The 16,182-nt window shown below is 39.8% G+C and overlaps 1 protein-coding gene across 1 annotated transcript; it reads right to left on the bottom strand.

The window, feature by feature from the left end:
* Positions 1-674: 674 nt before the first annotated feature.
* LOC131885717 (glycine receptor subunit alpha-4-like) lies at positions 675-12,188 on the bottom strand. The gene is made up of 11 exons (XM_059233856.1): positions 11,882-12,188; positions 11,744-11,821; positions 11,559-11,647; positions 11,387-11,454; positions 7,994-8,217; positions 7,845-7,927; positions 6,687-6,821; positions 6,397-6,588; positions 6,286-6,323; positions 5,892-6,197; positions 675-1,404 (listed from the first exon to the last, which is right to left on the bottom strand). The coding sequence occupies exons 1-11, from the start codon at positions 12,031-12,033 to the stop codon at positions 1,033-1,035; spliced, it is 1,737 nt and encodes a 578-aa protein (XP_059089839.1). The 5' UTR covers positions 12,034-12,188; the 3' UTR covers positions 675-1,032.
* Between the last annotated feature and the right edge of the window lie 3,994 nt (positions 12,189-16,182).

Below are 16,182 nucleotides of genomic sequence, written 5' to 3'. Positions count from 1 at the left end.
ATCGATTCTACTGGGTCCTGAGCACATGCGCTCATAGTTAGGGACTGGAGTTACTTCATACTAAATCGTGTCACAGGTGCTGAAAACCGACCATGGACTCCTATTCACACCAAAGAAAGGCCCTGCCTTCGTTGGGAGCTTGGTTTGACATACCAATGCCCACGTGGCTTGATTACCAAGTGATCGATTACTTTTGTTTTTTCCACATTTTTTGCTGCTCTTTCAAAGCCATATATTCGGTACATACGCGTCAAGTATCACCAACGTTGGCTACTATGTAGAATATCATGTACGTAAATGCGGTATCTTGGAATACATTAGGATTGTTGCTTTCTGGTTCAACCACGAATTTTGAATTACTTGCCACTGGATTTTCATTCGTAATGGCTTTGAGATTATCTTTCAATCTATCTCAACAGGTCTGGTTAATTGAAATGTAAATGTTTTTCAAGGCTAAACCAACAATTATCTTTAAAGGGGGAGACTCGTGCCTTGAATCAAAGCTTGTCCAAATGTCGTAAATAAGAAACGAGAAAAACACACTTACAGGCAGGCAGTGTCTGCTTTGCTTTGTTTGCTTGTTGAGAAGCCCAAATATAGTACATAGGGAGGGAGCTTATCTTCTGTGGGTAGGTACCTTATTTTCGTGCAAAAAGATAAGAGTACTTAAGGGATAAGGTATTTCATGATAACTACGGCTTTATTACATATACATATATATAGAGCAAAGTGGGGGTCAAGCCACTGACTTTAGCCACAATAAGCGTTCTTTAATCGGGATGAAATTGTTTGTTGGGCATTAAATCGAAAGTAAACCGGATTTAGCAAAAAAATAATCAATGCCCTAAGGTGTTAAGCTTTAGGCTTAATGTGTTTTTCAATGGGTTGGAGCTTTATAGGCAATCTGACTCGATCTACTTGTTTTACAATACACTGGAGCTATGAAATCTACGGCACAACCATCGAACTCCATGTAACAATGTTCTTCAGGAGGGGCGAGATCACTATTCTATTATTCTGTCCTGTAGGGCCTTAGTAGTAGAGATAATACCACCAATAGAATATGTTGAAGCAAATGAATAGAGAGGGGAAGAGCACTCGACAGGACTCATCGAACCGAATGCCGCAGGAAGCGAAGTAGTTCTTGCCGTTCTTTTGGTACCGAAACAGCCTCATCTGGTCTGCTACCGTCAAACGAGGCATTCCATATGAGGACGAAGGGTTCTTCATCATCGTCATCGTGGTCGTCGTGTTTGTCGGCATACGCTCTCCAGTTTCCGGAATCCGACCATCAGTGCCTTCCCTGAGGTGAGATGAAGCCGAAAAACTTTGTCCATTGTGACCAGAAGTTATTTCAGCGCCTTTGGCCAGATGTGAGGAGGTCAAATGACTCACGCGTTGATTCTGTGGAAGACACCCAAAGGATATGTAATTTGAAATGACGATCCAAGTATGTGTGTATGCATGTACAGTATATATGTATGGACACGATTGGTAACAGGAAAAGGGGAAAAACAGCATATCGTTTATTCCATCTGACAAAGGCCCTCATCATCAATGGTCGAAAGGTAACTAAGCCAAAAGAGAACTCTCTCTCTCTCTCTTTAAGAGGGAGCGATTAAAGAAGAGAGAAATAATCTAAGAAGGCCATAGGTAATCACTATATAATGCTATAAAAATGCTCAAGAAGGGGTAAAAGTCGATTCAATACTAGGTTTTAAGCAATAATATTTTAGACTGCGATTAGTTGAAAAAAAATCAACATCTCGTTTAAAATTGGTGAGCAGAAAAGCCCATTTACCATTTGTTGTATGCTGATCTGCAGAGGCAAAGGTTGGTCTTCCTTTCTGATAAGTTTATACTACTTCCATTTTGAGGAATCATATATTGTGTGCAGAATGCGTGTACATGGATTGTAAAAAAGTGTTGCCCCATTACCTTTTCCTTTCTGCGAGCAATTGATGAGCTCAAATATGTTGGAGCAAAAAAGAGGCGAAGAGATAAAAAAGAGTAGAATGGCGGAAAAGGTAAATGTTTTGTTTCCAACTAGAATCGATTACCTTCTAAATGGTGTGAATAGAAGTGAAACAAAAACTATCAATTTTTGTTTTCTTGACCAAAGAAGCTCAGATGTTTCTGAATGGGAGTGTTTCAATGGATGGCAGAACTGGCTTCAAAAGTCTTTGGATTGCAAATTCAACTACATCCACCCAAAATTGTTTTGCACTAACATAATTAACTTACCAAGTAAAAAAAAATATCGCTCTAGTTTTGGCAGACAAGTATTGGAAAATGCCAAGTTGACTGGTTTCAGTATGGTTGGAATTTTTTGATCCCACCTAAATTGCACATTCGGTATCCGCCAGCGGCATGACAAATGAAGTTTGGCAAGCATAACACACCAAAAGCAACAACAAGATACCTGGATGGACATTAAGATGGCTTTGCATTATTCATTGATAAAGAATGATTACAAGAATAGTTCTTTGGATTAAATTAAATTTTAAGCTACTTCAGCTACATCTGGGACAAAAAAAACTTGGTCGCGATTTTTAGTCATAAAATAAAACAACCGAAAATGTTCAGGGACTGTCGCCATATCTAGGAAAACTGGATTCCAAATTATATTTTTGACCCATTATTCTTCCCTAAAAAGCTAAAGGATGAAACAATTGAAACATATGCGGTATTGATAGTATCACTTTTTGCAATTTTCTAGTTTTTGCCGTACTATTGACGGCATGCACAGGCCATGGACAAAGGAGCTATCTGACGCTTAAAAACGAAGACGTTTTCAACCAGCTCAAGCCAGCCCAAAAGGTGGGTGGACTTAGGCTGTACCACAAAGGGCCGTTTGTCAGGTAAACAAAAGCGCTTGTTGAGTTGAAGGGTGTATTTCATTCATATCATCGTTCCTCTCGCATTTTGAAGCGAATTAAATATCCATTTGTGGGCTTTTGAACAACTTGAGGGCATGTACATGTGCCACCACCAGTCGCTCTCCGTTTTTTCTAGCACTAATTGTCATTGGATCATTTTTGAAAATTGATGTGACTGCACGCTCGTTTGATGTTGCCACTAGAATCTTGTAGAGAGCAATCCGGATATAGAAATCTCCAACATCCTGATTGTTTTATTTAGCCAAACTCTGCTTTTTTTGCATGTTTTTTTTCAACTTCTTGACATGTCTGACTGTTCGAGTAGTTCTCTTTATTTGGGGCTCCTTCATTGTTTAATCTACTTCCCTGTAATATTTAGTAGAGTACATAGATGTTGTTGATCTAATATTATCTTTCAAGTCAGACTTGACAGACTTTAACTAGGATTCCAGATCAATCCTACATTCAAGGACTAGCTCGGTCTGCCAGCTCGAATTCGTTGGTAGATCAAACATTGTCTAAAATTTATGTGGTAACAAATAGACAAATTACAATGTTTGATTTCAATAGTACCGAGGATTATATTCCTTGCAGCGCCTTTATTTTTATTTGCATGCAAGGTGCTCATGAATGATTTTGTCTTTAGCAAGTAAAATAAGTGTTCAAAAGCATGTTGTCATCTAATAGGGTGATTTCAAATGTCGAAATAGGTATTCCAAAACCCAAAATGTACTCGTTGAGCCAAATCGTGGAATGATCGATTGAAGTTACACTTGCTGAATATTTTCGCCACTCTCTTCATTAGGTGGCGAGCGAAGTAGTTCGTATGAAAGTACTAATTGCTGGCAAGGAAATTGCTTTGTTTACACACCAAGAGCTAGAGGGTTAGAACCAATCAAATTATCTTCACTTGATGCAAAGGCTATGTGCCAGCCTTTGGGCTCAAAGGCTACATTTCTCAAGATCAGAACTTAATTGCTATCCTGCACTTAGTTGGTAGGGGTAAACTATGCAGGGGTAAGCAATAAGAAGTAAGCGAAGAGCTAGAAATTATGTAAATGTTGAGATCGTCGTCGCAACCCCGGAGGTTATGCTAACCATGAATGAATACATTGCAACCAATCAACGCATGATCTACCGAACAGTTTGTAAGCTTCGACCGAAAAACTCGAGACCAGTTTGAGAACATTCTGGACAAGTAGCCGAGCTGAACTCAATAATTAGTAGCCCGGTTCTCGTGTCGGAAAAGTCATCCGAGATCCCGCTTTAAGAGTGAAAGAATCTCAAACCAACTTGGGATCGGAGACTTGATACGAAAACGATTCGGTTGTGCAACCGAACCCAAATCGGTAAGATCTTACTGTACCGGTACATGAGGCTGAAAAGGGATCCAAGATAATGCCAAAATAAACGCACTTGTTAGGTTGATACATCAGGTCAAAGCCCACTGGGGAAGCCGATGATAAATGTAAATCAAATACATTTTGATTTTGAAAGCATCTCATGCAACTTTAGCGCATGGAACGTCATTAATTGTCGTAGGGAGATAGATGTTAGGAGCTTATGCCAAAGTTGAATTCCCAATAAATACTGCTCTATTCACCAATCTACTCTTGGGTGACTATGCGACCCTCATTGTGTCGCATCATGAATTAAACTCTACCTAACAAAGACAAACATTGGCAAAAGAAAATAATGTAAATTAAATTTTGAATTCATCTTTAAATTGAGACTTAGATCTTCGGACTGAGGCCTGGCTCAAAGCACTAGAATATTGGGGCATTGAAGCAAGAAAGGAAGATGACGTCAACATCCAATTTTGAGATGTCACTCGAGCGTTTGAGGCTTAGTAAGTAGTTCATTGCCAAATGATTAAATTAGAGTCAAATTCATTCATCTATTTTAAAAAATGGCTCATGTACTATTGCAATTTAATAAATTGTCACAGATCTATTTATTATATACTTACAAAATGCGTTTAGACCGAGAAAAAAAGCTGTTTTACAGCTTAATTTTCATATTTTAAAATTTTCTAATTTTACAAAAAACTTGAGAACGTTTTTTGTTTAATGTTGCGAGTAGAATCTTGGTTTTTTTAGTACTTCTACTGTAGTAAAAAGGAGCGAAGTGACCTCCCAAAATTTGTGCTGACATCCTCAGACAGTTCCTACTTCAAGGACCTAATAGTGGCAACATTATCTCTGTCATTGAGATGTATTCAGCCAGTTATGCTGATTCAGCCCGTTTTGAAGGCTTTTTTTCATTTCAAAACGTAACTTAATGAATTGGTTGTTTGGTATTTTTGTACGCCAGCTACGTGGAGCCACAAATAGTAGCTCTTTGCCTTTGGGTCTATAACTCACGCCATGCTTAAGTTATGATAAATCAACAGTTGGCGCTGGCATAAAATGGGACCACTTTGCAATCAAAGCTTTGGCCTGGCTATGATCTAATGGAGTTTTGGAGTCACCTAGTTTTCCGTGTTAAACATAAAATGAAGGTAACAATTGCGTAGTTATGGATGATATCAAGTACTTGAGGGTATGGATTCATGGCCAAAAGCTCAAAGAGCATTGACACGGGTATTTTTACAATTAGCGTGTTCACTTTAAGATTGTGATTTGATGCTTCTGTAAGCGAATGAAGAGTCATCTTTCTTGTTCAAGTTATGTAGTGTTTTAACTGACTCGACAACGGCAACAGGAATCGGCCCACTCGACAAGAAATATGAAAAAAGAGAAAAAAGCCCCAATGCCTGGATACATTTGTAAGAGACCGTAAATATAGTACCTTCTCACGGAACATCTTGTCACCTCCCAAGTGGTCGAGTAAAACACAGCTTTTGTCCTCATAGAGTCGGTTTTCACATGCACACCCTATTGTTCGTGAAACAATGGGCTCACATTCAATGTGACATTCAACAACACTTCATTGGCACAAGTAACCCAAGGAACACTCATGAGACCATGGTCTCACCTCCTACTCTCAGTGGCAGTATTTGATCGCTCTTACCCGAGTAAGTTCCATATCTTCGCCTAGCATTGGGGTCTCGCCCACACCATCTTCATCATTTTCGTCCTCATTAGGGTCGGCAAAGACGGAATTGTCGAGGGTAAAAGCCATGCCCTTATGTCCAAATTGGCCTCCAGATGAGACTGCGGTGGCGCCACTGGCAGCTGCGGCTGCTTCAGCTGCAGCTGTAGCTTGATTCATGGTGAAGCCCAATTTCTGTCTCCTCCACATGTAGTTGACCACGGTAAACTCAATGAGAGCGGCAAATATGAAGGCTGTGCACGCCCCCATCCATACATCGATTGCCTTGGATATTAGAGGTAGCCAAAGTGTCGTTTAAAGTATGAGCTTTTCTTTCTTATTGAGGAGGAGAAAGACAAAGACAGAGACTTACCTTCACATAAGAGACTTGAGGGGTCTCAGCATTAAGTCCTGGGGGACAATAAGATGTCATTTTATTGCGGTGCACGGAGCGAAGCCTCCAGATCTTTAATTAGAAACTTGCCCGCTGATTTGCTGGAGACGGTGAGAAGTGTGGTGACTCCTAAAGTGGTCCGACCAGGTACTGCATCAACGTCCATCCAAAAAGAGACCCAGGATATGACCACAATCAGAATAGTCGGAATGTAGGATTGGACCATATGAAATCCGACTGAGCGAGAAAGGTGAAACTTGGCAACGAGACAACTGTAATTTCCTGCAACCAACCGGAGACAAACAGCAAGGATGGTGGTTAAGGAAGAGGGTGTCACTGCATGCAAACCATGAGGGAAAGGCATGGCCCAATCTACATACCTATGAGGGACAATTCCTCACAATGGTCCGTGACGACCTGTTCCATCGTGAATTGGGGCATTTTCAGATCTGAGCTCAAGTCCACGGGGTTCTCCTTGTTCCAAGCGAGTAAGAGCTCCCTTGTGGTTTTTGAGACTTAAAACCCAAAGAATACAAATATCATTGGGGGGGAACTATTGCACCGATCGGATATAGCGTCCCAAGAGAGAACACGATTAGGGGGGAGAGAGGCACCGGGGACGTTTCAATGGCAACTGACATTAAATTTACGTAAGGTGGATCCATACCCAATGAAGAAAAAGAGGTGAGATCAAATGGTGGAAAATGATTTTCTGTCATCTCAAAGGATCTCAACATAAATGCGGACTTTTGAAAAGGCCCTCAAAAATCTCCCAATTTGCATGGAAAATCATGTTCGTCCTAGAAACGGTAGGAGAACCAACTGGCCCGAGCACCAGAGTTGGGCACGTATATGGTGTCCCAAAACTGTTTACTGCTTCCAAAGCCATGCAAATTCAAACCTATTTTATCTCAATAACAAGAACTGTTCAAAAAGTATGCTCGTATCAACAGAAATCAAAAGCAGAAATTGATACCTTTTGTCATTATGGATCATGCCAATGAAATCGTGTAGGGTTGATGACAAAGCCAATAAAAAAAACCTTTTTGGCAGTTTTAGCAATCGAGTAGAAATAGTGGGTGTGAATTTGCATTGCTGTTGAACCCGCAATAACCTTTGGCCACCCTGTTCGCACGTGCCTGGTGCTCGTAATCGTATGAACGGAGTCGTTTGTCACAAGAAACTCGAAGAGCAGCCGAGTAAATCCTGTCATATCTTCATGCCATCTGAAGACAACAAACGTCCTTTTCATTCCATTTTGGTGTCCAAGCTGCTCGGAATTTATGATGGATAAAAGGACATCAGGGCCAAGATGCATAATGGTTGGTTGAACAAGTTGGAATGGCCGAGTTGAAGGCTAAGGGACTGGCAAATGTGTACTTGTCAGGGAACATGTGGGTTAGAACCCAGCTCTCTGCATGACAGAATCTTTCACAAAGGGATGGGAAATGAGGCGACATTTATTTGCTCCGGCCAATCTTGAGATCATTTTTCGACCTCACTCGACCATTGCGTCTCACGCTACCATTCAAACTTACATGAGGCTATCTCCATAGTACACACTTGAACGTCCAAGGGGTATTTGTTCAATTCCATCATGCACGAAAACTTCATCTTCAGTCTGAAAGAAACCAGGCCAAAATGTCTCAAGAAGATAAGAGTATCCATTGTTGTCTTCTGTTTTTACCGGAGCATGTACAGAATTTGCCCATTGGGCTTAATCCTCAATAACACGTTGGGCACCGTCACGTATTGAAATTCGCCCTCCTTGGCATTGGGGAAGTAAACCTCGGGCTTCCAGATGGCTTGAACCAATTTGGGGTCGTTCAAATCTAAGGCCTCGGCTATGGCCTTGTGATTAAGTCGGGGATCCTCCCAGTGTTGGCGGAGGTATAAATCCACTTGGTAATCCTGAACAAAGCGAATCATACGACTGATTGATATAAGAAGTGAGAAGTGGAGCTGAGATGAATGAAGAGACAGTGCCTCCTCATTCAGAAACGATGAAACTATGAGACTGGAGCCCCCAACATCAAATCACAAAGATGAATTGAATTGGTTTATAATCTACTTTCGGGGTCTCGGATAAGGTAGTGTAGGTATTCCAGGTAGTCCACATTCATGAAAGATGTAGGCAGAAGAACGGATTTGATGGCCCTAATAATTCTATGTTCCAAATGGAGTCTATGGTATAACGAGATTGTTTGAATGGATCAAACCGTTGGTAGCATAAATCAGAGACAATCCAGCAAGGAAGCTTGACTTTTTGTGATCATACAACCCCTCCAGCCAAGTTAGGCCTAACTTCTTTTTGACAATTTTCAATTTCATCTCATCGCAGAAGGGTTGGACAAAAAATCTGATAATTGTCGGTTTTGTGACAATTTTTACTTGTTTGGAACTAGCCATGTAAATACTCTTTAAATGAGTTCTGACAGGCTTACAATACAATTACTAAGCAGTGACAATTTTGTGTCAGCTTTTCAAAAAAAAGTGACTTTGCACACATGTTTTGGAAACACCCTGATAATTTTTTGAACTATTGTGTGCGCTTCAATGAAACTGAGGGGTTGTTAAAATCTGGGAAAGTCACTCATACCCAAAGAAGCAGGGCTTACCTCTGAGCAATGTGTCTTTTCATTGAGTCCATTTGAATGTCTTATTTTGATGGAATGCAGTTTTTGTTTTAAAAATTTAGCAATGGCCTAAACTAATTATATTTATTGTACTTCTATCACAAACCAAAGTCATTGAACCATCAAGTCAAAATCTACGGATGACATTGATATCCGCGCTACCTTAGGACTACCCTGTGCAGATTCGATATAACCTTTCTTAAATATAGTAGTTTTAAAAATAAACCTTATTCTACCAAAATCATAAAAAGCTGGATCAATTTCGAAAGCTGCTGATAATTGGAATGGTTTTTGAAACGAAAATGTTTTTTTGATTGCATGAGATGATGACTTCGAAAAATTAATATATGAAAGACAATTTTTTTAACTCATTTATTGCGGAAACATCTTTAACTTGTTACACTAAGATCTATATGTAGGTATGACCACGGACTTATTACCTATCCATTTATCCGTCAATGGGTGAGGGTTTTCTTCAAGTAAATGGATTTAAACGAACACAAAATAGTGCGCCAAGGTCTGCCTTCCAAAAAAAAATGATTATTCACTGATTGATCACTTCACTTCCTTTTTCTTCATGGAAGGATAAATTGATTTGCCTGTTTTTACTTCATAAGTGTAATTAAGCAAGTTTTGTTTCCTACTTTTACATTGTAAGCATCAGACCAGTGTCAATTACATTATCAATGTAATCAATTACAATCAAAAATACATGGGCTTGAAATGTAACTAATCACCATGACAATTATTTTATTATCAAACTTGTTCAATCGCCATTACACTTACTTTTCAATTGTTATTCAATTACATTTCAAATACATTTTCTTTTCCTCTTGTATAAAATACCATTATTTGCAAATGTTTTACGGACCCCTTTTTTGAAATTTTTGCTTGCAGTTTGCCCACCAAGGTTAATATAAATTGTTGCATGATTTGAATAAGATTTACTTTCTTTGTCTGAATGGCGCTATTGATGTTTCAAACATCTCCATATTTTTTTTTAATAACTGTTTTGAAAACAGACATTTCATGACCACTTATCATGCTAAGTTTGTATTTGGAAATGCAAAGAAAACTGGCTGCATTCGTTTTTTTAAGAAAATGTCTTAAATGCCTTGGTGGACATTTGTCAATTTAGCATCAGGGGTTCGCCAAAGAAGATGGAATTTTATGAAAAAGATTGAAAATGAATGACTGTTTTGTGTGCTGAACAACGATGTATATCTAAGAATGATAAAAAAGTCTGTGCGTGAAAAAATGTCATATGGGCGAGAATGTAATTGTAAATGAAAATAGTGTTATCAAATTTATCCAAATGTAATCACTCTGAGTTCAAATGTAATTAATTACAATTACGCTGAGTTCAAATGTCATAAATTCAATTATAACACAAGTCTGGTAAGAATCCAGTGCAGTGCAAGTTGATTGTTTTGCTGATTGGCTTGATGTTGAAAGATTAACATATAATGATTGTTTATGAAAAAGTACTGCTATGTCTCTTTTTAGTTAGTATAAATCAAAGGCCTAACTTGGTGGTCGAGGAAAGCAGGGTCGCTTTCTACTTCAGAGTTCTTGCATAAATCAGTTTTTCGTTAAGACTGTGTCTAGGGCGAACCAACTGGACTAACTTAGGATTGATTAATTCCAATCAACCCAAAGAGTGAGCTCTGTCTTACTGATTCACAATGATCTGGAAAAGCGACTTGACAGAACTAGCCCGCGAACTAGCCTACTGGTGTTCGTTCTGAAACAGAGAGAAAACCGCTAGGGCCAACTTCCGAGATGACGAATCTTTAACCTGATATATTTTCCTTTCCAAGGTAGACCGACAATTTGGATGGTTAATAATTTGAGATCAAAAGAGGTTAGTTTCACTAAATTTGTCTCTCTTTCTCTCTTTCCGCTAATCAGGCTATTGACATTTGTCTATTGTGTAGATATATGATGGATTGGATGGATTATCTGGAATCCTTTTCGGTTAAACATTGTTCCAAGAACATGTCGCAAGCGGCAGATGTATTGCTAGGTACTCTTCTTTGGCGAACGAAAATATCCAAGAACGTGTTGTTTATCCCGAACTTACTGTCATCTCGCTCTCCATCGTGGAAATAACAAGCCAGCGCATACGTATGTAGACTGTTCCAAATCCCAACTCTAGCTATTTATTCCCACCCTGGTCCTTGTGCGTTGCGTACTTTTTGTGCATTTCCGAGCTGACGATTTCTTGAATGGAGCGAGCCATAATGCTTCGCTCAAAAGGAAACGTGACCTGCATTTGCCTGGAAATTTCTCATACTGCGCTAATTCAACTCACAATAGCGTTGAAGTAGAGGTCAAATCTACACCATTCTTCATTATACCAAGGTAAGGCAAAGTTTGGAACACATACCGTATGAAACATGGGGCATTTGAAAGATGAATTTTTGGCGCAAATAGTTCCTTACCATGGTTTTCTCGCTGATCGATCCAAAACTCCGGATGAATAACTCGCACCCGACTTCAGTTGGTCTGCCTAAGAACAAAGCCATCATCAATTCAGATTAAGATTAGCCCCAAGAGAAAAAGAAGAGCATTTCGTTCAATAATGCCCGCAGCAAAACTTTGTATTGAGCAAACCTATTTTGTTGGTGGGTGTGGCTCGTCGGTCATACGCTCGCAGTAATTGATCGATGATCTTCAGATCGGATAATCTATCTTGACCAAATCTAAGGATAGAGCAAACTTGTACTTGAGACGCAATGAACCCATGAAACCCTCCTCTCCAAAGATAGCACTTGGCTAGTTGAACTAATTCAACTTACGTTGTCTCAGATTTGATTTCTGCTGAGGATGAACCCGTTGAGTTGAGATTTACAACTTCCGACGAGGAACTGTCATCCCTGATCGCAAGAAAGGTATGAAACCATGATTTGAAAAAGAAAAGAGAATCTGGGTCTTACTCCAAAACGTCCTCGTTGGATCCTGGAGGTTGGGGTAAGATGACATCTCGTTTGACCTTGTCAGATGTGCTCAAGATGATGTGGGTGGAAAAGAGTTGGGCGACACAAGTGCTCCAAATGCATAATCGAAGAATTAGGTTCATTGTCATCATTATCGTACGGTCCCACCAAGATTTATTTGGCCGGTTTGTAGAGGAGTCCTCACTTCATGACCACTGGAGCGGATGCTGCTGGTGCAAGTGGGCTTAAAAGCCAGTAAGGGGGCGTCATTTGATCACGACTAACACTTTTCCAAACCATTCGATGCACTGTGGATCTGAGGAGAGAAAGAGAGAGAGAGGGAGAGTTACATAAAGAGAGGGGAAGCGAGATGATCCCACGGCCAGTTCTCTGCTCCCGGTTTCTCTTTTCTTTTCCGTTCCCCGTTCTCCGTTCCCTGATCCCTATTTCCCTTTTCTCTCTGCCCGCGGGTTCCACGTTTCCTCGCCTTTCGTCTCTGTCTTTTCTTCGCACGATTGTCTGGACCGGAACTTCTCAGTGAAGTGGAGGTGAGGTGTGTGGGTGTCTGGTTGGCTGGTTGGCCGCTTGGTTAGCTAAAGCTTGATTTTCCCGCATCTTCTTTGAGGAGGAAGGGGGAGGGGGCTGTACACACAGCATTAAGGAGAAAACGAATTAATGTAAACGAGGAAGACCATGTGTGGGCCAATTTGACTTTCATCATTTTTTTCAAGTGCTTTGAGCTTTGCGAGTGGATCACTGAGAACCCGAGAAAAACCTCAAAGCGGCCTTTCAGTGCGGTATCAATTACTTTAGGCGTAAGGGAAAACTTTCAGGCAATTTCTTTGAAATATGTTAGCATGCTTATTTGAAAGGGGAATTATCCTGCCGTTCAAAGTTTTTGGTTTGGGATTAATTTTCAGCTTTATGGATTATGATACTTACCGCATCTTTCAAGCATGGAGAATTCCAAGTGGCTCGTAACAAAAACCAAAACCAAATGGAGCGCCACAATTATGCAAGAACTTCTTACGAGCCGTTTCATAATCTTGACTTCTTAATTACATACATCAAGTTGATTAACGACTTCAACTAGAGCAATGAGACTTGACACGTTATTTGATATATCATTTAAGAATAGGTGCATCAATGTTTCATTGTCAGTTTTTGAAATATCAATAAAATCGTCGCAACATGTCAGGACCCTTTGCGCCCCCTTTTTTACTGTGTAATGACAACAAATAAATGAAACGCACATTTTCAGCATTCATTGAGAATTGTGGGGTAAACATGCAGGATCTTGCTTTATAGGGCCTCTAAGATGTCCTGACCTCTGGTCCTGATCGCCGTGTCCAAGGATGGCTGGAACCAGAGGCCGAGAGGATTGAGGTCGAGAAGCTCAGAGGCCCAAATCTTTTTTTAATCTTCTCAGCTGCCATTATTGAGAACTTTGTGCCAGACATCCACGATTTTTTTTTCGAAGACTTTGAATCTGTCCTGGCTTTTGGTATTGCTCCCCTAGTCAAGGGGTGGCCAGGGCCCGATGTCGAGGGGGTGTTGATTTCGGCCAGTTGGGAGGCCAAAACGGCTTGCTTGACTTCTGGGCATGGTCGAATCTAAAATAAGCTATCAATGGCAAACGTCATACAACTAGGAGGCCCTCGAAAACAATTTTTAAATTACCTGGTTAACAGTTCTCACTGAAAGCTGAGAAAACCAAGAAAGTCTGGGTTACTGATTATTGCATGCCAAAATAGTGGCTGCACAAGGCCCTGCTATGATGTGATAATTTCATTGATACCTCAAAAGTACTTGTTATATCTAAATGAAATTTGACACATATTCAATAGTTAATGAACTTCATCTATGTGTTTGCGCATTCGCAATTTTGAACGCCCTTGATGCAGATAAGACGAAGCATTTTTTATGCTTTGATCTCTACCTAGTGGTTGACATTTTGCAATGCAGTCCAAAGGGTATAATGAGTGGAGCATAACGGGATATGAAAGTTATTTCATTGTTGCACTATACTATGGGCCACATATCCAGTGTACTAAAGTGAAGTAGTGTCCTTGACAATGACTGCATCCACGAGAAGCCATAACCATTTCTTAGAATCATGGATGAGCCAGGTATTGTTGCTTTTGATTCATTCCCAGAAAAAGATCCATCGATTCCTAGATTTCTGACTGCTTAACTGGGCAATGAGGACTGCGCTCTGAAAGCCATAAGTGGGCCTTGACGGACTCTGAATGTTGATATGAGTCTGTGGGAAAGGGTTTCACGAAAGGCACAGAAAGACCAATAAATGTAGAGACAATGTCATAGAGAGATCAAAGGCAACGCTCTTACGAAAAGGGCCGTATTTTAGCATTTGAACTTGCTTAGTCGTCTCTTCAGTATTATATCCGTGACCCTTTATCATATTTCATGCGTGAGATTTCAAGTCCAGAGCCCAGCTATTTAACGTGAGGTAGTTAATCTCAGATCGAGAAAAGATCGTACCGTAGTATATGCGTTGAATCTTTTCTCGACCTAATATTCACTCATTTACTTTAAAAAACTGGACTCAAGCCCTTGATCCGTCAATGAGTGCACTCATACTCTGCCAATTGCATTGAAATTGTTCTCATGGACGTAAAATGATATTTGTTACTTAATTGGTTGCTCTTTGCAGGCTTATCAAGAAAATAAATCGCTCCAGCTCTAACCTAATTATCATAACAATATCAATGGCAGTTTGTGAATGATTTATTGGACAAACATTTAGTTGCAATTTGAGGACCATGAAATGATGTTTGGAAGAAAACATTTAGAATGATTTCGGTGGGATATCCCCAACAGCAATAGCTTTTGTACGTACCCTTTTAGAGGAGGCCTTAACAAAGAGAAAAAATTGAAGGACAGGACTTGGTGAATTCTGTTAGATATGACTCAGGTCCCGAGTGCTCTCCCCGAGAGCATCAGTGCAAACAGCCAATCAACCCGGGGAATGTTTGCTTCAGAAGGGCAACATCAACACCAAACATACGCACAACACTCGCCAAAAAGAACTTGAAATGAGCCATACTCGCTCTCAATTACAAGATGATGTCAAAGTGCCCAGATATGGAGGGAACAGCCATAAGAAAATGGCAAGAATATGGAACGCCCTACCACAAGACATGCGAACGGCCACCAAGCCACCAACATGTAGGGAACAAAACAATTATCAAAATGAAGCTCTCAAATTTGACATCCAAATTTAGGAAGACAGTAATTTAGTGCCAGGTAAATGTCAAATGTCAACAAGAAGTCTTTTTTGAGTTAGCCCTTTTTTACTAAATTTATTTTGTCAGAATGGATTTGAAATACATATCACTACAAAATGAATAGGTGACATTATCACTTGGTCTCGGTACGAAATGGCTATTTGTGCAATTAAATACCTGTCTTTGCAAATGTTGAAAAAATGAGGCTGAGAAAAGCTGATATCAAGGAGACAATGACGAAAGCTTAATTCTAAAGGATTTAAAATGTCAAAAAAAATTGAATGGCTATGGTGCTTAGACTTTGACATCTCCTGACTGACCAAATTAGTTCATGAAAAATAAGGTAATAAGTGTTGGTCAGTATCATCATTTTGAGATTGATTAGAGCTTTTCTTACCCTCTGACTCATCAAGTGGGCATGGCATGCTCCTTCCAATTCCATAATTGTCAATATCAGGACCTAAGAATCTAACAGGCGCTTTATTTCCTCAACATGCTGAATATCATCTGATATCATGGTGCATCCATTTATTGCATTTTGACGGCTAAAAAATAATCTTGCTTTATTGTGATTTGGAGTTAGCTTAGTGATCTTTGAATAATCCAAAAGAATGTCCACGCTTTCATCACATTGTTGTTCAATCTCTTGTAAGTCAGAGCCCAAGGGTTGAAACGTTGTGTTGTCCGCAAACGTATTGAAAACCAGGTACTGAAGAGCGATTGTTCTTTCTTCCTATGTAGACTAAAAATAACTGGGGCCATGAGATGCTTCCTTTGGGGACTCTGACTCATCTAGTTACATTGTTGTGAATCCATACCTATCTTATCAAGCTTAGCCATAGGAATGACATGGTGTACAATATCAAATGCTTTTTGAGAATTATAAAGATACACACAGAATATTTTAAACACAAGTTATTTTGAAGGATGCTTAAGAAAATGTACAATGCATAGTTATTAGTGCGTAATAATGCACGAAGTAGCAAAGTAAAGGATCAATCAAAAAAAGAGAGCCATTAAATTTTCAAATAATGTTTTGAATTTTATTACGAA

The sequence above is a fragment of the Tigriopus californicus genome, chromosome 1, assembly GCF_007210705.1.
Source record: "Tigriopus californicus strain San Diego chromosome 1, Tcal_SD_v2.1, whole genome shotgun sequence".
Lineage (NCBI taxonomy): Eukaryota > Metazoa > Arthropoda > Copepoda > Harpacticoida > Harpacticidae > Tigriopus > Tigriopus californicus.
This window is presented reverse-complemented; position numbering and strand designations above follow the sequence as displayed.